We start from the raw sequence: 25,845 nt of genomic DNA, 5'->3' as shown, positions 1-25,845 counted from the left end.
ACCCCAACCAGTAGTCCTTAGTCCAGTGATTCTCAACCTTTCTAATGCCGCGATCCTTTAATACAGTTCCTCATGTTGTGGTGACCCCCAACCAAAAAATTATTTTTTCTAATATATTTTATTGATTTTTACAGAGAGGAAGGGAGAGGCATAGAGTTAGAAACATTGATGAGAGAAACATCAATCAGCTGCCTCCTGCACGCCCCCTACTGGAGATGTGCCCGCAACCTATGTACATGCCCTTGACTGGAATAGAACCAGGGACCTTTCAGTCCGCAGACCGACGCTCTATCCACTGAGCCAAACCGGTTTCAACCATAAAATTATTTTCGTTGCTACTTCATAACTGTAATTTTGCTACTGTTATGAATCATAGTGTAAATATCTGTGTTTCCAATGGTCTTAAGCGACCCTGCTAGCGGTTCTCAACCTGTGGGTCGTGATCCACAGGTTGAGAACCGATGCTGTAGAGCCTAAGACCACCGGAAAACACAGATATTTACACTACAATTCATAACAGAAGCAAAACTACAGTTATAAAGTAGCAATAAAAATAATTTTATGGTTGGGGGTCACCACAACTTGAGGAACTGTATTAAAGGGTCACGGCATTAGAAAGGTTGAGAGCCAATGCCTTAGTCAAAGCCATTATGTCATCTCTTATCTGTACTATTCTAATAAGCCTCCCAAACTGGCTCCTTGTTCCCATAAAACAGAATATCTATACAGGAGGCAAAAGTAATCCTTTTCTAAGCCAAGGCAGATCATGTCACTTTTCTGCTCAAAACTTCTCTTGAGTAGCCATTTCACTTAGAATAAAAACCCAAGTTTTTATGTTCGTCTACAAAGCTTCTCCATGATCTAGTCCCTGCTGCCTCGCATCCACTACCTTTTTCAGCCTCTCCAGCTACATTGGCCTTCTTGCTTTTTCTCAAGTCCACTAAGCATATCCTGCTTTAGACCGTTGTGCTTGCTTTCCCCATCCTGAAACCCTCTTTCCCTGGGCATCTGCGTAACTTCTCTCTCACATCATTTAGGCTCAGATGTTACTTCTGACTATCTTATAAAAAAGTTGCTCTCATGTGACTCTCAATCTTTTTTTCTGCTTTATTTTTCTTCTTAGCACCCATAAGCACCTGACACTGAATATAATCATTTGTTTTCTGTCTGTCTTCCCCGGGCACTAAAATGTAAGCACTATGAGAGAAGTGATTTTGACTTATTCAAAAAGCATCACAAAGAAGAGTACTTGGCATTTAGCCTGGTACATATTTGCTGAATGACTAAATAAATAATTACAAGTCATTGTGCTGAAAGTTTTATAAAGACTTGTTCATTTAATCTTCAAAAAAAGAATATGGAACTACTATTATTCCAATTATACTAATGAGATAAAGGCACAAAAGATTAAATAACTTGTATGTCACAAAGCTGTCCTGTATCTATGAAATGAGATCAAGTTAGAACATACAAATGAAGTACTTAACAAAATGTTTGGCACATAAAATACCTAACATTTCTGGAATACTTATTACATGCCAAACATTAATGTAGGCTCTTTATGTGTATTTAATCATTTAATTATCCTATTGCTTAATGAATGGTTGCTATTATTATTTTCACTATTTATTATTTATCAGGGTACCAACCTTAACTCAATAGAAGTCATAAAAGATGCTGCTGTGAGAAGAAACTCCACAAACTCCAACTTTTACTCTTCTCAGAAAAATGTTAACATGTGCTTAAAAAACAATGTGTTTTGAATATTAGCACTGGAAACCAAATCAAAATTAACTGAATTCATATCAGACACAGACACATCATTAACTGTATTATTTGCTATCCCTCAGTTCTTTTAAAAAGCCCTTTAACATTGAAGAGAGTCACAGATTTCCATTACAAAAAAATCTACCCCTCCAACAAAACTTTGGTTGCTACTCCATATTGCACTATATTATGGTTAAAGCATATTTTTCATTATAAGCTAAAAATTATCTGGATTAAAGTAGATCTTTTTAATGTTTAAAATAGAACTTATTCATTTCTACCAATAAATACAAAAATCTCCAAGTTTACCTAATGTAAACAGCCCACCTGTCTTAAAAGGCAGTTTTATTGCCAAAAATAAATTTTGAAATTACTGCATCTGAGAAAATAAAGTAGCCAATTTCCTTTATCCTTTAGTTAAAGTGAAAGCCACGGGAATCATGAAATTTACTGAATACAATTTTGTCAGCTCAATATGTCTTTTGGGTTTTGGTTTATAGCTCAACCTGCAGATACTCATTCTTTATTAACAATTAACATGTAAAATATTCTGGGTAAAGACCCTTAAAACTTACGGTGCAATTATGGCTCTAGCAGGTCTTTTTGTAGACTGTACTTGTGAAAGCCAACCTTCCAGCTGTGCATTCAGCTGCGGTCCTATAAAAAGAGAAAGGGAAACTGGAGTCAGCAAAGCAATGTACTATAGACAACCACACATGACACAAAACCCTCATTAAACCTATCGGACTAAAATAGCTTAATGGGCGGCAGGATCATGAGTTTGGATGTTAATATTTGCAACTTAACGTACAAAGTCTCTAGCAAGCAATATGGTAAGATCACATACTAAATAAACCAAACTTGCTTTTATCCATTTGCTTATTTTTGCAACAGTCTTCATTCCAGAACAATATGCTCTACAATTTCAGGGGTTAAACAAAATAAAGGAAGAAACAGAAAACTGTTAGTATATGAATGAAAATAATTGAGTAAATGTTTTTTAAACACCAAAACATAAAAAATGTTAATTTTTTCCTTTAGATAAAGCACATTAGCTAAAGACAGTATATTTGGTCACCTCAACAACCAAGTGAATTTAGTTTAAACTATGTGTGAGAAATGTTGCCATCAGTCTTCTTACTTGAGTGCTTCTCGTGAGAGCGTGTATTAACTACATAAAAGGGTGAATTCTCTGTAGGCTTTGTAATCTCTTAGATTGCCCGTGATATGCATCACATTCTAGATTAATGTTTCTTCAAACATTGAATTGTTTTCTTTCTTTTCTACCTTTGAAGAGAGGTTTTCTGAGATGGCAGGAGGCTTTGGTTTATTTTTATTTTTTTTAAATATATTTTATTGATTTTATACAGAGAGGAAGGGAGAGAGATAGAGAGTCAGAAACATCGATGAGAGTCATCGATCAGCTGCCTCTTGCACACCCCCCACTGGGGATATAACCGCAACCAAGGAACATGCCCTTGACCAGAATCGAACCCGGGACCCTTCAGTCCCCAAGCCGACGCTCTATCCACTGAGCCAAACCGGTCCCAGCAGGAGGCTTTGGTTTAAATTACTTTCCTCCAACATCAGCAATGGTTAAAAATGCTCATTTCTGTATATCCTTATCAATACCAGATATTCTCAGAATTTTTTTAATTTTTGCCAATTTGATGGATAAGAAATAGTATCCCTTTGTTTCTTCTCATTCTTATTTTCAAAATATCCATTGAGATTAATAGTGTAGTAATTTGGAAATCTTCTGTATATATTCATAAACAAGTCAAGTTTATGACAACCAATTTACTCTGTAAATTGCAAGAATACCAAAAAAAAAAGTCTGACTCGGCACTCAAACAATGTAGTTTATTTTTTAAACTTAAATTTAAGAACAATCACCAAGCCAAAACTGCTTTGGCTCAGTGGTAGAGCATTGGTCTGTGGACTGAAAGGTCGCAGGTTCGATTCCGGTCAAGGGCATGATCATTGATTGCGGGCACATCCCCGGAAGGGGGTGTGCAAGAGGCAGCTAGTCGACATTTCTAGCTCTCTATCTCTCTCCCTTCCTCTCTGTAAAAAATCAATAAAATATATTAAAAAAGAACAATCACCAAAAAACTTATATGAAATAATCTCATTAACTCAAGGAAAAATAGTTAAATTTTTAACTGCCCAATAAATTTCATATTAACAAAATAAGTATTCCAAATATTTCCATATTACAGGAAGTTTGTGAAACAGAAATTGAAAGCCTTATAAGAGCAAAGAAAATATCTTCCAATTCAGACACTCTTTTGACAGCAACCTCAGTGATTTTAAGCACTAAACCAAGCCTTCTTATCATTTCTTCTAGACAAGGATCAATTTCTACAGAGGAATCTTAAGATTAAAGCTGAACTCCAATCTATTTATTATCTATACTAGGGGCCCAGTACGAATTAGTGCACCGGTGGAGTCCAGCAGGCCCCTCCCGATTGGGCAGGGGGGGCAATCAGGGGCAGGGCCAGCGGAAAAGAGGGGCCATGGGCGGTTGGCAAGCTGGCCCCCACTCCCTGGCCAAACATCCAGATGAACTCCGAGTCAAACTCCTGGTAGAGGGGACAGCTTGTGTATTAACCTTTTATTATATAGAATGGTTGCTTAATTGTTGATCTATAAACAGTCAAATAAAAAAATGAATTTCAGTCCTTCAAAAGAAGATATTTGGCAATATGGTCTTCTTAAATACATGAAGATGATGTAGAATATGTATTTTGTCTTTCAAATACCACTGGATTTGAAGGCACACTGATGAATGAAAAAATTAAGCACTGTTCAATCCTAGCAAACTACTCCATGGTTATGTGAAAGACAAATGGGCATGTACTACTTTGGGTAAAATAATAAAAGTAAATTCCCAAAAGAACAATGTTAAGGTATTTCCTTAAGAAATAGACAATAAACAATGTGCTGTTAGCAATTCAGTAACACTTCTGTTTGAACCCCCCTTGAATCAAATAATATTTCACTAATAAGTTTATTTGCATGGTGACAAAACCACAGATATTAAACACACATACAAACAAATACACACCACCTTTTCAGGAATTCCTATGCAGCTAGTTATCAGAACCATTCTAAGATATTATAATTAAGAGAGAACAGAGTTAGAACAGTATAAAAAAACAAATTTGACTTCAAAATTTGTTTTTTTATACTGTTCTAACTCTGTTTGACCAGCTCCTCCTAGCCCTCTTCCCCCTCCGACACCAAAAAATAAAATAAAATTCAACCAATGGTCTCCTCAATCTGAACAAATATCATGTATTTGATTAACTCTTCTCAAACAACGTGCAATTCAACGTGAATTGCAATCACCAGAAAATCTTGTTAAAATGCTAATTCTGATTTGATAGATCTGGGGCAGGGCCTCAGATTCTGCATTTCTAACATTTTCCCCGGGTATAAGCACTATTTGCTAGACTATGGACCACACTCTAGTATAGGGGTGTCGAACTCAATCAGAGAAGGGGCCAAAATCTAAAATCCAGCCTAAATCGCGGGCCGAATGGTTTACTGAACAGTCATAAACTGACAATGTCATAAACTGACAGCGGAGTGCAGTGATGACAGCGCGGTGCGGGCCACATTGCAAGGCCTGGCGGGCTGGATTTGGCCCGCGGGCCTTGTGTTTGACACATGTGCAGTAGCTGTCTAGGTCAATAGTTCCCAACCCAAAAAGGGTCTTGACCCTGGCCAATGTGGCTCAATTTGTTGAGCGTCATCCCCATGCATTGAAACATCACTGGTTCGATTCCTGGTCAGGGCACATGCCCAGGTTGCAGATTCAAACCCCTGTTGGGGATGTGTGCAGTAAGCAGCAGGATGTTTCTCTCTTGAATCAAAGTTTCTCTCCCTTTCCTTCTCTCTCCCCGCCCCCACTTCCTCTCTAAAAATCAATGAAAAAAATGTTTTTTTAAAAGGGAGTTCTTGGACCCACAAGGACTCCGCAAATGTTTATGCATACCAAGACTTACCTAGAAATAAAATAAACGTAAGACCCGTCAACTATAAAGAAATACATATTCATTTAAGTGTTAAGGAAATGTTTTTACCTTTTTAAAGCATATTTTCTCAATCAACAGGTAAAAACAAACAACCACTGTCCTGTAGGAAATTCTGTACTTTCTGACATGAAGTTTCTTAAAAGGAGGGAAAGGAGGATACACGTTAAAGGCTTGAGAACGATTATAGACCTATCACTTAGTTTTCCTAGAATTTATCTAAACTGTGTTTCAATTACCTTACAGCTTTATTTCCAACTAGAGGCCTGGTACACAAAATTCATACTCGGGAGCGGGTGAGGGGAGGCCTCAGCACAACCTGCACCCTCTCACAGTCTGGGAGCCCTCAGGGGATGTCTGACTGATGGCTTAGGCCCACTCCTCCTAGACATCCTTAGCACTGCCACAAAGGCGAAAGATGGCTCCGTCATTGCAGCTGCGCTAACCAGCCATGAGCCCAGCTTCTGGCTGAGCAGCACTCCCCCTGTGGAAGCGCACTGACCACCAGGGGGCAGCTCCTGCGTTGAGTGGGATCAGGCTGAAACCGGCTTTCCAACATCCCCCAAGGGGTCCTGGATTGCAAGAGGGCACAGGCCAGGCTGAAGGACCCCACCAGTGCACAATCGGGGATGAAGAGGGACTGCTGGAGGGCTCCAGGGCATGTCCACCTGTCTTGCTCAGTCCCAATTGGCCAGATCCCAACAGCAAGCTAACCTACCAGTCAACTGTCTGCCCCCTGATGGTCAGTACACATCACAGCAAGCAGTTGAGCGACCTTAGCATATCATTAGCATATTGCATTTTGATTGTTTGAACGGACTGCTGGACAACCGGACACTTAGCATATTAGGCTTTTATTACACAGGACTAGAGGCCCGATGCATGAAAATTCGTGCACGGAGTGGGGGCGGCCTCAGCCTGGCCTGCCCCCTCTCACAGTTAGGGAGCCCTCAGGGAATGTCCTATTGATGGCTTACGCCCGATCCCCATGGGAGGCAACTGGGCCAGCCAATCAGGGGAAGGCAGTGCCCCCATCATGCTGCTGCTGCTGCCACTGCCGGCTGCCACAGCTGCCTGAGCTTCAATCCAACCCTCACATTTGTGGCTTGCCTATGCCTCAGCCCGGCCCTCACAACCACTGCAGCTTTGTTCGGAGGGAGATCCAGAAGACCTCCAGTCTAATTAGCATATTATCCTTTTATTAATATAGATTATTCACAAAGGTCTTTTAAGCTTATTTAGACATGATTTTTCATACAGCACTGTTGTGTTTAATTTTTTTAAGTCAGAGTCATCAGTCATCCTTGTTTTTCTATATTATCATACCTCTGTACCATTTAAAGAATTAGTGATGCAATATTTCTTCTAAAAATGTTCCTCTCATGCCTCTGGGACTGTTATTTAAGCAACTTGATGCCATACATTTTTTTATCTTACCAAAAGTTATCTCCAGAAGGTGTAATTAACAGAAGGTTTCAAAAGACAACCCAGAGTAGGTAATCTCTCCCATAAATGGAATGTTTGTTGAAACTTCAGTGGGTTGCAGTTGTCTAATCATAACAGCAGGATTAATAATTAAGTTCATAGGTGTGTGGGCAGTGACAACTATTTGACAACGAAGATTTTAAGATACCGTTGACTATAAAACACCTCATTTTCAGAAGTGCTAAAATGTGGGAAAATGTACATCTTAAAATCAATGAGTTATGAAAACCACATGCACTACAATGTTCTGATATTTATTTCAACACAGAACTGATGAAAACCTCATCAAAGACCAACATTTGAAAACCACAATACTTGTAAAAAGTGTTTCTGAGAAGACTTATCAACTACAATCTCATTTAATTTTAAACATAAACAACATGGGGAAAAGGGGTAGGGGAGGGCAATGGGGGGAAAAAGGGACCATCGGAAAACACAGATATTTACATTACGATTCATTAACAGTAGCAAAATTACAGTTATAAAGTAGCAACGAAAATAATTTTATGGTTGGGGGGTCACCACAACATGAGGAACTATATTAAAGGGTCAAGGCATTAGAAAGGTTGAGAACCACTGACAATCTAAGCATCCACAAAAACAAAACAAAACTGGTTAAATAAATTTTGCTAGATCCATAGAGTAGAATATTCAGCAACTGGAAAACAATGAAACAAAATTTTATGACCCTCTATGGAAGATGTCTTCATTAAGGAAAAAGGAAAGCATGGTACTGAACAGAAGCTACAAAATATTTTAATTTTGTGTGTGCATATATATCATACACTAGAGGCCAGGAGCATGAAATTCATGCATGGGGGGGAGGGGTCCCCTCAACCCAGCCTGCACCCTCTCCAATCCAGGACCCCTTCAGGGATATCCGACTGCTGGTTTCAGCCTAATCCTGGAGATCGGGCTGAAACCAGCAGTTGGATGTTCCTCTCACAATCTTGGACCGCTGGTTTCTAACTGCTCACCTGCCTGCCTGATCACCCCTAACTGCCTCTGCCTGCCAGCCTGGTCACCCCTTATGTCCCCCCCCCCCCCCCCCGCCGGCCTGGTTGCCCCCAACTGCCCTCCCTCTGCCAACATGGAAAAACACCAGTAAATGCTAAATCCAACTAACAACAAATCATTGCTATACCTAAGCCAGTATCTACACTTAATAATCTAGGTTATAATAAGTAAAGCCCAACTATTAGCTGAGAACTATTATTTGACCAATAATATATACATTGGAGTAATGAGAAATATAATTTAGTATACAAGTTAATAATTTAGTTTACAAGTAGTTGCAGACAAGATGAGTTACAAGGAAATGGAAAAAACAAATAAAACTAGTCCAAGAACTAAAAGCAGCTAGCATTGCCTCCTTTTCATCATTTCTAGGTCTTTCAATTTGAAATCTCCAAAACCTCAAATACATCAATTCACTCACTTTATAAAATATAATTTTAGGCATTAGCTATCATCCTATATAATAAAAGCCTAGTGTGCTACTTCTGGTCATCCAGTCACTCAACCAAAGTGTAATATGCTATTATGCTAAGCCCACTGAATCACTCACTATGACATGCACTGACCACCAGGGGCAGACACTCTGACCTGTAGGTGAGCTTGCTGCTGGGGTCTGGCTGATTGGGACTGAGTGAGAGAGATAGGCAGTCCCTCCCCATCTGGCTAACCTCTTGCATCCCACAAACCAGCCAAGAGACCCCACTGGTAAATTCGTGTACTGAGTCTCTAGTATTTTTAGAAGTCCAATGCGCTATCCATTGCGCTACAGAACTACCTTCTCTAGTATTTTTATATCACACAACAAAGAAAGCTATCTATTAATGTCATGATAAAGTCAACATTTAGGCATGTTTTTGGAATTTTATCCAAACAGGTACCAAACAACTTGAATATGAAAGTGAATTTTTTGGAAGATAAACAGTTTCTAAGATTTTTCTCTACACATTCACAGTAAACATGTATTACAGGTTATCTATAGCTATCTCTATAGAAATCAAGACAGCATTTCATGTAATAAACGAAAGTGATAATTAAAAATACTAGCATTTGGTATTGGTAGTACAACTTTCATCTAAGGACATCAAAGCAACTTTTAAACACTTATTAATTATGGCCTTTTCTAACTACTCTGTTTGCTGCAGCAGAATACAAGCATGAACACAACTGCATTTACCCTGATGACGCATAATATATAATTTCAAACATGTGATTAATATTCAGTAATTACAATAAATGGGTATAAATAAGCTACTTTAGAATGAAAATTCTATTCAATGTAAACTTCAGTAACTATCATCTAGAAAATTTTAGAAAAAGAACCAGACTAAATTGTTTTATTCTATTAAAGATTTGTAATTTTTTTCCTGTAAACATTAAATATCTTCCCCCAGCCAAACCATGAAACCATCACACATCATTTAAAGAGTTCCAGGTATCTCGACTTGTGAAGTAATCCTAGCTATCTGATTCTGCTTCATTTGGCAACAGAATGCACCTGCAGACTTGAGCGCCTTCTGGCTTCAACTAACGCCAAGGGCCTCAGGGCTGCCTACCCCAGGTGGGGTTGGCTGCAAACAGTTTCTACCCTTACAGCACCAATTCACTGATCTCCTGACCTGGAAGTCCCTGATCTCGCACTGCCTACAGTGTTACCCTAACAGTATTAGCAGATTTCCATCCTCTAATAGCAAACCTTCTATTGATAATACTAGACAGCCTCTATTCTGTGAGTGACCAAACTGAGAGCAACCATTTCCAACCAGAATGCCACAAGTTTTAAAACAGGAATACCTGACTACTTAGTCAGGGGCCTCACTCCCTTTCCCTAAGATTGTCAAGTTAAAAGGTGACAACAGTCAATACAACAATAGCTGTCCCATATGAATAAATCAAAAGCATATACTTTTATCAGGTCAGCAAAAAATATATTCTTTGGTGTGCCATAGAATTTTATGAGATGAAAAAGGTTGAAAATCACAGTTGTAGATAAAACCTCTAAGAAGTGCCTCAGATTAATTGCAAAGGAGGTCTCCTTTTTCACTTTTCATTTTCTTGATTACAAAACTACCCTCCACTTCCTGCCCTTGCATTCCAAACTCTATGCTTTTAACAATGACTTATGAATGTCTACTTAAGATGTTATGTACTTTTCTAACGACTCAAATTGGCTGCTCAGTAAAAATTAAAAGATGTGTACATGCATACAGTTTGTTTTGTCAAGGCTTCAATAACTGAAAAGCCAGCATTTCAAACTGCAAAACCCTGAAAAACTCCTGCAGCATCTATGGAGAGATGCAGAGTACCAAAACATAAATCAGCTCAATCTTGTGTTTCTAACTGGATGCCATACAGAAAAATGAAACAATGGCCATGGGTAACAGAAATAGGTGGTGAAGTCATAGCAGTTTTAGGGGGTACACTGATTTGTCTTAAGCCAGAATAGGATTGCCATAAAAAATGTTTCTCCCATTTAAACAGTCTGCAATAGGAAAGTAAAACTAATGTAAAAAAAAAAAATGTTAAAAATAAAGACCAGTTTGGCAAGTATGACACCTAAGTTATACATTCTCATGGGACACAGCTCCTTTAATTAGACAAAGCTGATATTTGAAGAAAATTCTCATCTCCAGGTCTGTGTGACCGATAACAGGACACAGCAGACAATGTATATACAATAGGGTCTTACTGAACCCAGTTAAGTGAAAGCCTACACTCCTCCTAAACCCTTGCCCCACTACCAGGACACCTGGGAGGTGCCACCCAGATCTCAAGAGTACTTAGCTTACATCCTGTGGTGGGTATCTAGAAAAAGGCAGCAGCATCCTATTTCATTTCTTCCCTACCCCCCACGTGGGCTGAGTACTAGAAAACAAACTATCTCTAAAGGAAAAGAAAGAAGCAAATTCACTGCAATGGTGAGCAGAGAAAGGAGTCTACACTCTCAAAAACATTTAAACGTGGCAGAAATTAAAATGCTGAAAATAATGTCAAGATATCCTATATAATAAAGAGCTAATATGCTAATTAGCCCAAACAGCAGAACGACCGTCTGGACCACCTTCCAGACGGCTGTCCGGGTGACCTTCTGGAGGAAGTGGGGGCTGTGAGGGGCCGAGGCAGCCACAGCTGCTAGAGCTGAGCCCCTTGCATGAATTTCATGCATCGGGCCTCTAGCATACATTATAATGACCTAGCATTAGTGGTCACTAACAAGTCACATTTCTAAAAATTACTAAAATATATATTCATATATTAAAAAATATAGACAATTTAAAAGACCCCACAATGTCCAGAAGTTGGCATGCCCATACAACCCTCTTTCTCTTCAAGTGGCCCATAAATTGTGAACAAGGTATTTAACTTCCAGGCTCTTAACATAGCTAATTTCAAATTTAGTTGAGGAGCACTAATTTACTAAAATTTACTAAAAGTAGTGCTCCTCAACTAAACTGTATATGGGGGAAATAAGGTGGCAAATGAGGAAGCAAATTCTCCATTTGAAAGTTTTTATTTATTGTTGTTGTTTTTGTTGTTAATCCTCACCCAAGGATATATTTTCATTGATTTTTAGAGAGAGTAGAAAAGAGAGGGAAAGGCAGAGAGAAACATTGACGTGAGAGAAACACATCAACTGGTTGCCTCCTGTATGAGCCTGGGCCGGGGAGGAGTCTGCAACCAACTTACGTCCCCTGGACCGAAATCAAATCCATGACCCTTTGGTCCACAGGCCAACATTCTGTCCACTGAACCAAACCGGCTAAGGCTAAAAGTTTTTTGTGGGTTTTCTTTGTTTTTTAAATATATTTTATTGATTTTTTACAGAGAGGAAGGGAGAGAGACAGAGAGCTAGAAATATCCATGAGAGAGAAACATCGATCAGCTGCCTCCTGCATACCCCCCACTGGGAATGTGCCCTTGACCGGAATCGAACCTGGGGCCCTTCAGTCTGCAGGCTGATGCTCTATCCACTGAGCAAAACCGGTTTCGGCATAAGGCTAAAAGCTTTAAAGAGTTGAAAGTAGACAAGCACTCAGAAGCAGCACAAACATGAACTTACATTACGTCTTAAAGTAGAGCTAGAGAGGCAGAAAATGGCAGGGTATTTCCAAACAGAAGGAAGCTATGACCGTAAGCACAAAAGTAGAAATAACAATTGCAGTTGCAAGAAACAACAGTTCAAAGGGGAGAGCTTAGAATAAGTGACCCCTTAAAGCCTATGTTAAGGAGTTTGCTTGTTTTTCCAAGTAGATAATGGGGAGCCACAAAGTTTTTATGCCTGAAAAGGTGTTTTAATTACAAGACCAACATATTGAAACACGTTCACTGTATAGTTTATGCAACATGCATGACTAAAAAGTTTAATTTTACATATTTTGGATTTTTTTTTAAAACATTTTATTGATTTTTTACAGAGAGGAAGGTAGAGAGATAGAGAGCTAGAAACGTCGATGAGAGAGTAACATCTACCAGCTGCCTCCTGCACACCCCCCACCGGGGATGTGCCCGCAACCAAGGTACATGCCCCTGACCAGAATCGAACCTGGGACCCCCCAGTCCGCAGACCGACGCTCTACCACTGAGCCAAACCGGCTTCGGCCATATTTTGGATTTTTAAAATTATCTTGCTTTTATTGATTTGACACTATGAAACTTCACAAAATAAAATGTTTTACGAGTCACATGATTCCCTAATATTTATTTTCAAATAACCATAAATGTTTAATAATCTAGAATGACAATTTATGCAAAGCCTTGTATGGGAAGCAATATAAAATGGTGGTTTCTAGTTTCAATTGCAGAGCCAGCTGGTTGGAACAGCAACACAAACTTTGTGACCTTGAATAACCTCAGCTTTTTTACATGGTTGTTTTACTAAAAGAGAAATGTAAGGGCAAATACCTAACATATAATAAGGACTCAATAAATGTTGGCAATAATCATTGAATAGAATCCAGATGCCCTACCACTAGTTGTTGGCTCATCTGAGTTTTGGTAGATTCATATGTTATTTCCTACTTTCCAAAATTCTTAAACATACTTGTATTTAATAAATACTTCCTGATAAACTGATATGTAGAAGCCAACCTTTATTTATTATATCAGACTAGAGGCCCAATGCATGAATCCACGCACTGGTGAGGTCACTAGGTCTGGCCTACGAGGATCGGGCTGAAACCAGCTCTCCGACATCCCCCGAGGAATGACACATCCCAGGGACCCCACTGGTGCACAATCAGGGCTGGGGAGGGACCATGGAGGGCTCCAGGGCATGTTCGGCCCATCTCGCCCAGTCCCCATTGGTCAGACCCCAGCAGCAAGCTAACCTACCAGATGAAGCGTCTGCCCCCTGGTGGTCAGTGCGTGTATAGTGACTGGTCAGACAGTCGAACACTTAGCACATTAGGCTTTTATATATACAATATATAGGATAATGAACAAAATGATAGGTAGATTGTATCTAAGTCCAAAACACAAAATGTCTCATCTCAGTTATTTAAAAATAAAATTACCGTATTTTCCGGCATATAAGACGACTTTTGAAACGAAAAAAAGTCAACCGAAAATCAGGGGCAAAAGACCAAAATTGCACAAAAATTACCTGCAGATCTTGACAGCAAAGTAAGTCTTTTCTTTGAAGTGGGGGGTAGTCTTATACAGCGAATATAGGCCAAAACCTATGTTTTAACTGTAAAGTTGGGGGGTCGTCTTATATGCCGGAAAATACGATATTTTTAAACCTGAAAACATATTGTTAAGTTACATTAGTGTTAAATTTCAAATTATCAATGGAATTTTCAAATACCATAAGAACTTTTTTGGGTTTTTTTTTTTTTTTTTTTTTAACATTTTTTATTGATTCTTTAGAAGAAAGGAAGAAGGAAGAGGCATAGAGAGATAGAAACATCTTTGATTGGCTCAATCCTGGATTAACCTGCAACCCCAGGATGTGCCCTGACCAGGAATTGAACCAGTGACCTCTTGATTCATGGGTTGATGCTCAACCACTGAGCCACACCAGCTGGGCAGGAATCAAAGACCTCTACACAAAACGCAAACTAGATAAACTAATCAATCTGTGTTCACCTAAACAGTCAGTTTCCTCCTTTCTCACAGGTTACGTTAGCCAACAGCACAAATTCAGAAGAATCAGATCCTGAGTCACCTAATGGCAAAGCACACAAGCAAAGCACTCATCAGAATCATCCGCAGTGCTTTTAAAAAAAGACTCACAAGCCAGAATCCCCATTCCGGGAGGAATCCAATAGACTCAAAAGATCTGTGATAGGGCTCCATGGTTGAAAACCACTATATTTAGGGACTAAACAGAGAACACTTATGTCAACTATCCATCCATCTATCTATCTATCTATCTATCTATCTATCTATCTATATAGATATAGATATAGATATAGATATAGATATATAGATATAGATATAGATATAGATATATATAAAAGCACTGTCGTCACTAGGATGACCAAAGGACCAACCAGTTGTCTCCCATCAGCCCATAGGGAAATGGCAAGCTGTAGTAGGCAGCAAAAAGCGAGTGGCTCACGCTGGGCCAGCCGCTACCTTCCCCTGCTGGCAGTGCAGCAGAGCCCGTACCATGCAGAGGCAGGAAAGGAGCATCGCGCATCCCGCACCCCGCCAGGTTCTCAGACCCCCTACACCACCACCAAGGCCTCGGATGCCAGCGCTTTGTTATCTGCCACAACTCTGCGGCCCCGGCGCTGCCCAGGCAGAAGTTTTGCCTGCCTCACCTGTCTGGCCCCGGGCCAGTTTCTTTGTCTATTCTTGCCACCTGCTGCCCACCTACCACTCAGATACCCACGCCAGAGACTAGCTGCAGACGCTCCTTCCCGCCCCCAAGGGTCTGATGGCCTCAGCAGCACCTGAGCCCACGACCTGCCTCTGGGAGGGTGGGTCTGGGCTAGGGATCCACAGCCCCTCCTCTGCAACATCTCACCCAGCAGTGGAGGAGGGCAGCCTCCTTTTCTAAGGAAGCTACAGAGCCCCGATGAGGGCTGGATTTGTCCTGGGCGAGAGAGCAAGCAAGTTGCAACCAGCAGCATTTTGGATAACCTGCCTGAAATGATTTAAAAGAGAACAGGACAGATTCCCAAGCCTACAGTTATTTGTATTTTTTTATTCTAAATAAAGTCATTTTTGAACCTTATAAAAAAAAATCCGACCCCTTCCATCCCCCCTAAAATTAGTCCTTCAGGTTCAGTAAACCTTAGGCCTCACAAAACCTTTGTTAGCCCTGAGGGTTGAGGTCTCCAAAGGAGATCAGATTCATTCATTATACTTATTTCCTCCTTTTAATTCTTGTTCTATAGGGAGAGTGAGGACAGTTTTTACTCAGTAATTTTTACAATAAGAATTGTATTGGAACCTGCTCCTTCTTTGGTTGTTTACAGTTTTACCTTACTGGGAACTCACAGAGACTTTAAGCCCTTCGAAGATAGGGACAGAGCTGTATTGTGTTTCTATAATACAGGCACAAAGTTAATACAACTTTTATAAATATTTGTTGAAGAAACTGATAAATTTCAGTGCCATGAGGCATTACTTTTCCTTCTGCTCCATCTCTTTATTGAGACTTTGTGCAAAGCATAAGGCTGAGGGGATGAGCAGGTAGAGTGGAGTAAAGTTGCAAAAGAATGAAGTTGGACCCCAACCCACCCCACATACAAAACTCAACCCAGAATGGTCAACAACCTAAATGTAAATAATAACATGATAAAACTCCCAAAAGAAAATACAGAAGCAAATCTCCATTATCTTGGATTTGACAATGGTTTGTGTGGGGGGTTTTTTTAGATATAATACCAAAGCATGAGGAACAAAATAAAAAATAGAACTGATTTTCATCAATGATGAGAGAGAATCATTGATCGACTGTCTTTTGCATGCCCCTACTAGGGATTGAGCCCACAACCAGGTCATGTGCCCTTATCTGGAATCGAACCTGGGACTCCTCGGTACGCAGGCCGATGCTCTATCCACTGAGCAAAACCAGCTAAGGCTCATTATTGATGTTTCTCTCTCTCTCTCCCTCCCCCTTCCTATCTGAAATCAATAAAAATATATTTTTAAAAAATAACTATTAATATCTTCAGTGAAATATGAGACAACATTAAGCTATCTAGCATACTTTCAACTGGAATCTAGAAAACAAAGAGGGTGAAAAGAAAAAAATATCTGAGGTAATAATACAGAATATTTTTCCAAACTTGCCTGATAAATTATAACCTGCAAATCCAAGAAACTATAACCTGCAAACTATAACCTGCAAATCCAAGAAACTTGGTAAATACAAAACAGGATAAACTCAAAGAAAATTATTCAAAGGCACATGATAATAAAATAACAGGAAAATGGTAATAAGCTTTTTAAAAAGCATAAAGCAACCAGAGGAAAAAAGACAGACTGTATTCAGGAGAACAAATACTTTAAAAACCACAGAATTTTCAAAAGCTGTGCAAGCCAAAATACAATAGAACATTTAGAAAGTGCTAAAAAAAAACAAACACAGGAATGTCAACATACTCACTGAATTCAATGCCTACCAAACTATCTTTTTAAAATGGGGTAAAAATACCAAAAAACTACAGCGATCAAACTGTGTTTACAGGTATAGAATAAACAGACAGGTAAAAATAGAACTGAGCTGAAACCGGTTTGGCTCAGTGGATAGAGCGTCAGCCTGCGGACTCAAGGGTCCTGGGTTTGATTGTGGTCAAGGGCATGTACCTTGGTTGCAGATGAAAAGATGTTCAACATCATTAGTCATTACAGAAATGCAAATGAAAGCCTTAATGATACAACTTCACACTCAGAATGGCTATTATCAAAATAAGTAAGTGTTGGTAAGGATGTGAAGAAAGTGGAACCCTCATGGATTGCTGGTAGAAATGTAAAATGGTCCAGCTGCTGTGGCAATCAGTTTGGTGGCTCCTCACAAAGTTAAACATAAATTGTATGACCTAACAATTTGACTCCTAGATAGATATCCAAAAGAATTGATAGCAGGGACTCAAACAGATACTTGTATACCAATGTTTATAGCTGTCTGTATCAATACTAAAGCCAAAAGGTGGAAAATCAAAATGTTCAATAACGGGTGAAATAAATAAAATATGGTATATACATACATTGGTATTATTCAGAATTAAAAAAGAATAAAATTCTGATACATTCTGCATGCATCATCCTTGCACACATGTTAAGTGAAATAAGCCAGACATCAAACAGGAAGGTGGTCTCCATGAACCTTGACAAAAAAGAAAAAGTATTTAGCCAAAACCCGTTTGGCTCAGTGGATAGCGCATCGGCCTGTGGATTCAAGGGTCCCAGGTTCGATTCTGGTCAAGAGCATGTACCTTGGTTACGGGCACAACCCCGGTGGAGGTTGTGCAGGAGGCAGCTGATCAGTGTTTCTATTGGATGTTTCTAATTCTCTGTCTCTCTCCCTTCCTCTCTGTAAAAAGCAATAAAATATTTTTTTTTAAAAATCAACGTATCCGGAGCATGCATATCATCAAATAATAGACATTCAAAATACATGAAATGGCCCTAGCTGGTTTGGTTCAGTAGATAGAGTGCTGGCCAGCGGACTAAAGGGTCCCAGGTTCGATTCTGGCCAAGGGCACATGCCTGTATTGCAGGCTCAATCCCAGTAGCAGGGCATGCAGGAGGCAGCCAATCAATGATTCTCTTTCATCATTGATGTTTCTCTCTATCCCTTTTATTGATTCCTCTCTGGAAACAATAAATAAATAAATAAACAAATAAATAAATAAATAAATAAATAAATAAATAAATAATACATGAAACAATAAATAAAGCTAAAAAGAAAAAAAGACAATTTCAGAATTATATTTAGAAATTTCAACACTGTTCTTAGGAATTGACAGAAATAATAAATGGATAACCAATAGGAATGTAAAAGATTCAAATACAGTAACACAACTTAGCCTAATTAACATTTAGAGAGCATTCCACCCCACAACTAAGGTGTTTCTCTTAAATCTTTCCTCAGAAAATATCAACTCCATTATTAAAGCTGCCCAGGGATAAACCATAAGATGCCCAAGACTCCTCCATTCTGTCACACTCCGCTTCAAGTTTGTCAGCAGATGCTTTCAGCTCTACCTTCAAACTATATTCAGTAACCAACACTTCTTACCCAACCCCACTGCTATCGTCATCGCCATCTCTCATTGGATTACTGCTTTCTTTTTAACTGGTCTCCCTGGTTCTGCTTGCCACTGCCCTCACCACTCCCCAACTGTAGTCTAATCTCCACACAGCATTCAAGAGATCCTAGTAAGTCTAAATGAGAGCATGTCATCAACTGCTCAAAATCTTCTCACTCAAGTAAAAATCCTTACAATGGTCAAGGCCCAGTACCATCTGACCACAGCTTTATGCCCCTGCTCCAGGCACTTGTCACATCACACCACTCTGCCCGGTCACTTCATTCAGCTTCAGTGGCCTGCTCATCTCAGGACCTCTGAACTTGCTGTGGCCTAAAATTGTTGAGCCCTTAAAATTATCCAGAATGCAAGCCTGCTCGCTCTTTGAGCTACTTCAAGTCTTCATTCCAATGTCATCTCAATGAAGTCTTCCCTTCCATATTATTTAAAATTGCTAATTTCTCTCATCCTTTAACATTGCTAATGCACAAGCTCTGCTTTATCTGCTTTATAATTCTATATGCAATTATAGCACTTTCCTCTATCAAACATACTGTCTATTTTACTTATTTGCCTTATGTATAGTCTGTCTCCTCCAACTAGAAGATAAACTCTAGACATTTTTGTTGGTTTCATCTCCTGCCACATACACTCCTAGTCCCTAGGGCAGAACTCGGTTGGTCCAACACTGAAACAAAGCCTCTCCAGAAATGCTGAGTTTGCCAGGCCCAATTCCAATTCTAGGACTCATCTAATTCAAATATTCCAACTCCTTTTTGTCAGTATTTACAGTTTATGAGTAATATTCAAAATTCACAATATTTTTAGTTATGCTTTTATTTTACAATCTAAGTATTTACTTACCTGACAATTATAGATTGCTTACTATTTCCAAAATAGTTCAACCTCTTACTCTGGCATTACAATAAAAAGAAATAGAAGGCCTAGGTTCAAATCCTCAGTCCATCATTTACCAGTAGTACTAGTATATCTCAGGCAATTTAGCCTTCCTCTTAGTTTTTCATCAATAAAATACCATGGTGGGGGGTGGATAAAGACCAGCCTGCCTTACTATATCCTACACCTAATCATAGTATTACTGTGAAAATCAAAATTGTATGAGAAAATGCTTTATAAACTACAAATGATATACGAGTGTGACTTAAATGTCCATACTATATTCTGGAAAAACCTGAAGTGGAACAGAAAAGTTCAGTGTTTGGGGCAGCATACCTCACCATACCTCCCTGCCCCTAACACTAAACTCTAATTTTGGAATCAGACTGGCTCTTCCACTTACTTGTTATACTTTAAACAAGTTACTCAACCACTCTGAGTCATTGTTTCCACATCCATAAATGGACATAAAACTAACTTTGTAGCATCCTTTTGAAGATTAAAGATGATATACACACATATAGAATACAACATTTTTATTTGTTGCAGTCTTGTTCTTCTTTCATATGGAGAAAAATCCAAAGGCAGATAATATAAACCTACACCGAGATAAAAAGTTAACTTTGACTTGGAGATTTCATATGAAAGGACAAGAAGGAAAGTGAGAAAGAGCTAGAATTAGTCAAACAATAATTTCAATAGTTTTCCGATTAAATTTGTCCTTTCCTTCTTGCTTTTCTCAACAATAAAATAACAGATGAGATACAAAGGAAAATCAGCATACAGAAAATCATTAATTTGTAATCCAAAAAAGTTCATTGCAAAACTAAATATTATATAGTCTTTTCTCTTCAAAGCAGAATAATTCTAGTAGTTTTTCAATTTCTCAAATACCAAATATATTTTGACACTAGAATTCAAGGTACATGCCAAAAAAAAAAAAAAAAAATATCACATTTTTTCCAACAATAGAATCCTGATATAACTGTATTAAATACCTTTAGAAATGACAGAATGAATTTAAAAAGTAAAAATTCAATTTAGATATATATCATACAAACACATCAAGAATGCTTTGAGCCGCCGGGACCGGTTTGGCTCAGTGGATAGAGCGTCGGCCTGCGGACTGAAAGGTCCCAGGTTCGATTCCAGTGAAGGGCATGTACCTGAGTTGTGGGCACATCCCCGGTAGGGGGTGTGCAGGAGGCAGCTGGTCAATGTTTCTCTCTCATCGACGTTTCTAGCTCTCTATATCTCTCCCTTCCTCTCTGTAAAAAATCAATAAAATATATTTTTTTAAAAAATCAATAAAATATATATTTTTAAAAAAGAAGAAAAAAAAAGAATGTTTTGAGCCGAAACCGGTTTGGCTCAATGGATAGAGCGTCGGCTTGGGGACTGAAAGGTCCCGGGTTCGATTCCGGTCAAGGGCATGTACCTTGGTTGCGGGCATATCCCCAGTAGGGGGTGTGCAAGAGGCAGCTGATTGATGACTCTCTCTCATCGATGTTTCTAACTATCTCTGTACAAAATCAATAAAATATATTAAAAAAAAAAAAAAAAGAATGCTTCGAAATCAGACTTTGATATATTTTCTCAATTCTATGACACCAGCAATTATGATGTACCATCAATATAAAAACCATTTTCCAAGGGAAGAAAAATCTCTCCCACACTAAATATTCACTTAAAGATATAAAACATATTACCCTAACCGGTTTGGCTTAGTGAATAGAGCATCGGCCTGCGGACTCAAGGGTCCAGGGTTCGATTCCAGTCAAGGGCATGTTCCTGGTTGTGAGCACATACCCAGTAGGGAGTGTGCAGGAGGCAGCTGATCGATGTTTCTCTCTCATCGATGTTTCTAGCTCTCTATCCCTCTCCCTTCCTCTCTATAAAAAATCAATAAAATATATTCAAAAAGTATATATCTATAAAACCTACCAACTTCAGAAAATGCTAAGTTGTAAGGGATCCCTCCGGAATGCCAAAAGAGCTAACTACAAAGTAGAAGATACTTGTAACAGACATATCTAACAAGATTATACCCAGAATCTAGAAAGAACTACAAATCAATATGAAAAAGTAAACAGTGTATTTTTACTGATTTCAGAGAGAGAAAGGGAGAGAGAAAGAAACATCATGAATCGACTGCCTCATGCACATCCCACACCGGGGACTGAGCCCACAAGACAGGCATGTGCCCTGACCAGGAATCAAACCATGACCTCCTGATTCATGGGTAAATGCTCAACTGCTGGGCTTAAAAAAAAAATTAAAAAAAAAAAAAATTAAGATAAACTAGGACAGATAAGGCATTAGAGTAAGTTTCTTGGAGGTGTCCGCACCTGAATCTTTAAAATATGAATAGGAGTGCCCTGGCCAGGTAGCTCAATTGATTGGAGCATGTCAAGGTTGCAGGTTCCACGGCGAGTTAGGAAACATACAGGAATCAACCAATGAATGCATGGATAGATGGAACAAGTCAATGTTTCTCTCTCCCTCCCTCCCTCCCTGCCTCCTTTTCTTCCTTTTCCCTCTCTAAAATCAATAAATAAAACTTTTAAAAAATAAATAAAAGGTGAGTAGGAATTATCCTGACAAAGTGCATTCCAACAGAGAGAACAGCTTGGCAAAAGCATAGTGATAAGAAACTGTACACTGTATTTAAAAAAAAAACAAAGAACAGCTGCTAAGGATAATAAAGGCAAGAACTGGGATGGGTGGGTGAAAGTGGCCAAAGAAATAGAGAGATGCCAAGTCACCAAGGGAGTTATTAGACCTTAAGCAATAGGCTAGATGGGACAGTGAAGTTTATGTAAAGAAATTATGTGGGCAGATAGATTATTCAGGGAGCAATGCAGAAGATGGAGTGAAGGGGGATAAGATTGGCAGAAAGAAGCCGGTTAGGAGGCAGTTATATCTGTCCTGCAGGAGATAAAAGGGCCTGAAATAATGAAATGCAAGCTGTAACAAATCTGGAGAAAATACAGAGTACAGACACATTATGCTGCTGGTCTAGAGATCACACTTTGAACAACACTAACCTACAGTAAGGGTTTGGCAATTTTTTTTCTGTAAAGGACCAAATAAAAAGGATTTTAGGCTTTAGGGGCCACATATGGTCTCTATTGCACTTCTTGGTTTTTGTTTTTAAACCTTTTAAAAATTAAAAACCATTCTTAGCTAGTGGATTTTATAATTTTTTTAAGGCAGCAGGCTGGATTTGTGACTGCAGTAAGTTTGCTGATCCCTGCTGTACACCTATAAAGTGAGGATTAACCTGCCTAGAGATTAGTTTCCCTAAAATGCTAAGCTATTATTAGTCCCCTACTCAGAAACTTCTCCATAGGTCCCGACTGCCTATGGACTAAGTCAAATCCCTAAGATGCATAGCATTCATAGTCATCTATACTCTAGTTCCAATCAGATTCACCTCCATTCTTATTAAATTGACCTACCTACATTTACCTGCCTCTGTACCTTTGTAATGTTCTCCCATGTTCTTTCCGCCTTTCCAAACCTGCCCAAACACCCTTCTTCAAAGCACAATTCAAATCCCACAGTGAAGTGATTCCACCCTCCTCAGAACTCCCAAGAGCACTGTCTCAATTATCCTGATTTTTACTTGCTGCCCGGTGCTATTTCTTACTTCAAATAAACTGCATATTCCTAGGGACAGGGAATAGTTTATACTTCTCTCTACCAATGGATCTAGCATATAACAAGGGTTAAATAAAATAAGATATACATACATATACACACACTCACACTTTTTTTTCTAAACTTGCTATGGCCCTCGCTGGTTTGGCTCAGTGGATCGAGAATCTACCTGCGGACTAAAGGGTCCCAGGTTCGATTCCAATCAAGGGCACATGCTTGGTTGCAGGCTCTCTCCCCAGTAGGAGGCATGAAAAAGGCAGCGAATCAATGATTCCCTCTCATCATTCAGGTTTCTCTCTTTCTCCCACTCCTTTCCTCTCTGAAATCAATAAAAATATTTAAAATAAATAAACTAGCTATTAACTGAAGCAAATGTGATTTCACCCTCAACTTACATCAGTAATTGTACACTTTAACTCCACAGATACAATGTGAATGCCATAGGAACCACAGAATTGACAATCCACAAGTACATTGCTCTCCTATTACACATTTTTAGGGCTAGTTTATTAGGGAAACAAGAATAATACAAGTAGAATTTTTCCAATGGTCAATGTTATTATTATAGATATACTGGGATAATATTAAATATAGAACTCACTAGATCAAGTCAAATTTCCTTACCTTACATTTTCATTTATTTTTTTAAATGCAAAGTAAGATTTTACAACTAAATTGCTTTAAATTCCCCCTAAATTATTACTCAAATTTAAAGTCACATATACATGTGTACATACATACACACAAAAGCTACATAGAGTCTGAATTTTTTAAAATAAAGTTCTCTGTGACAATCACATTACCAAATGGCATTTTTTATTTCATTCAGAATTTTAAAAAGATAATATATTTTAAATTTTTAAGAAAATAGTCCATTTTGGATTACTATTGATAAACAGCTATAATCACAGGCTGTTTTGAGCTGGATTAACGGATTCTTCCTCTGCTTGAAATTACTAAATAAGTCTTTTTCAAGTTCAAAGTGTGAACTGTGCCTTATTTTACTACACAAAGAATGTCCAAGAAGCTATAAAAATTCCTCCAGAATCATTTGCCCACATTTCAATGCCAACTACAGAAAAAGTTTAAAACATTTATAGAAAGTATAAAAAACAAAAGCAAAAGAAATTAACCAAAAGATGGCAAAGAAAGTGAATACTGAGACTTTTTACTCTTCAAAACACATTGAAGAAAGCTTATAAGTTTACAACCCTGCAAAGATTATTATCCATTGGCAAATTTAATATTAATAATGCACTAATTGGAGAACAAACTCAGGAACCAGGGACTCCCATTCATCAATTCTGTTCTGCCACTGGCTTATTAGAGTTTGGGGCACACTCCCACATGGTGAACAAGAAAAGCTGAACTGACATTGTACGGTTCTAAGAACTGATTAAATGTTTATGAAATACTCTAGGCCCATGAAGGAAAGCCATTGTATCCATTAGATGTAATTTAGTTAAAACTGTAGCTAAGTTAGGCTTGCAAATCCAATCATAAAATTCTTTTGTGTCTTCTTAACACAGCAAATCTTCAGTGAGTCAGTTAAGTGTGTGTATTTAATGAGCTGGTTTAGCAAGCTCAGAGGAATGAATTTTCTCCCAAATCTTTGTTTTCTCCCAAACTCTGTCACTATCCAACCCACCTAGTTGCAAAGGGAGACAAGATCCGATTCAATGTTAGGTCTATCTCGGAGGGGAAGGGGGGGAAGAAGGGAGGTAATCAACCAAAGACCTTGGATGCATATATGCATAACTCACGGAGCAGACAGTGGGGTGGTGGAGGCCTGGGGCGGGGGTGGGGGTGGGAATGGGCTGGAGGGGATCGATGGGGGGCAAAAAAGGGGACATATGTAACACTTTCAACAATAAAGTTTTGTGTTTTTTTTAAGTTAGGTCTAGTTATTGATAAGCCGCTACCAAATGGCTGAAATCTATTAGAAATCACAGTGGAACTTTGTTAACTTACCAGAAATGTGAAGCCTGAAAGTAACCCCAGAAAGCAGTCACCCTGAGAGGAGCGTTATAACAGGGAAAGTCCCTACACTTTTGTAAAGAGCTGGAAAGTGTTTTTCAGACCGTGTGGACATCAGACTAAATTCGCTCAAACCGAACCTCATTCTTGAGGCGGTGCCAGCACCTGCTCGCTGTGGAGTGCCCGCGGCCGGCGGCAGCGCAGGAAAAGTGCTGAGGCCGTGCCCGGTGCCCCTTCCTGGATGACAGGAACAATGCGACCCCTGACAAAGGAGCCTCTGCTCAGCGACACCACCGCCTCCGAGGGCTCCCATCCCGGCCCGGCCCTCCCCGGGGCTCGCCCGCCGAGACCTCGGCTCCGGTTTGGCAACGTGGGAAAGTGCCCCTCCGCGCCGCTCCCGCAGCGGGCACCGCGGCCGCCTTTCTCTCCGCGCCCCGGGCGGGCACCTCCTCCCGCAGCGGCGAGCGGACCGCGTGCACCGAGGCTCCGGGGCGGCCGGGGCCGGGGCGCCGGCGGGGAGCCCGGCCGGAGGGGCGCGGGCTCCGGTGCAGGAAGCGGGGCCGGGGCGCCGGGCGCCGGGCTCCCGGGTGGCAGCGCCCGGCCGCCCGCTCCGGGCGCCGAGGGGAGCCGGGGAGCGGGTGCGGGCGCCCCGGGAGCACGCTCCCGCCTGAGCCCGGTCCCGCGGGCGGCGCGGGCGGCCGGGCAACTCTCCTGCCGCCCAACTCCGCCGGGTGCGCGAGGGCGGCCCCGGGCTCCGGGGGCGCCGCCGGGGGAGGCGGAGGCCGGCCCGGCCC

General features: G+C 39.9%; 1 protein-coding gene across 2 annotated transcripts in view; it reads right to left on the bottom strand.

Annotated features, from left to right (window-relative positions):
- The window catches only part of MEMO1 (mediator of cell motility 1), a 72,569-nt gene that overhangs the window by 46,192 nt on the left and 532 nt on the right, over positions 1 to 25,845 (bottom strand). The window contains exons 1-2 of one of the 2 annotated variants that reach the window (XM_084900668.1): positions 2,343 to 2,398; positions 1,650 to 1,741 (exon numbers count right to left, since the gene is read on the bottom strand). In XM_084900668.1, coding sequence (XP_084756794.1) covers positions 1,650 to 1,669 — 20 coding nt within the window. In that variant the 5' untranslated portion in view covers positions 1,670 to 1,741; positions 2,343 to 2,398. Of the gene's footprint in view, positions 1 to 1,649; positions 1,742 to 2,342; positions 2,425 to 25,845 lie in introns of those variants that run through there. The other variant, XM_084900667.1, reaches the window with a different exon arrangement.

This window comes from Pipistrellus hanaki (assembly GCF_964339955.1).
Source record: "Pipistrellus hanaki genome assembly, chromosome: 12".
NCBI lineage: Eukaryota > Metazoa > Chordata > Mammalia > Chiroptera > Vespertilionidae > Pipistrellus > Pipistrellus hanaki.
This window is presented reverse-complemented; position numbering and strand designations above follow the sequence as displayed.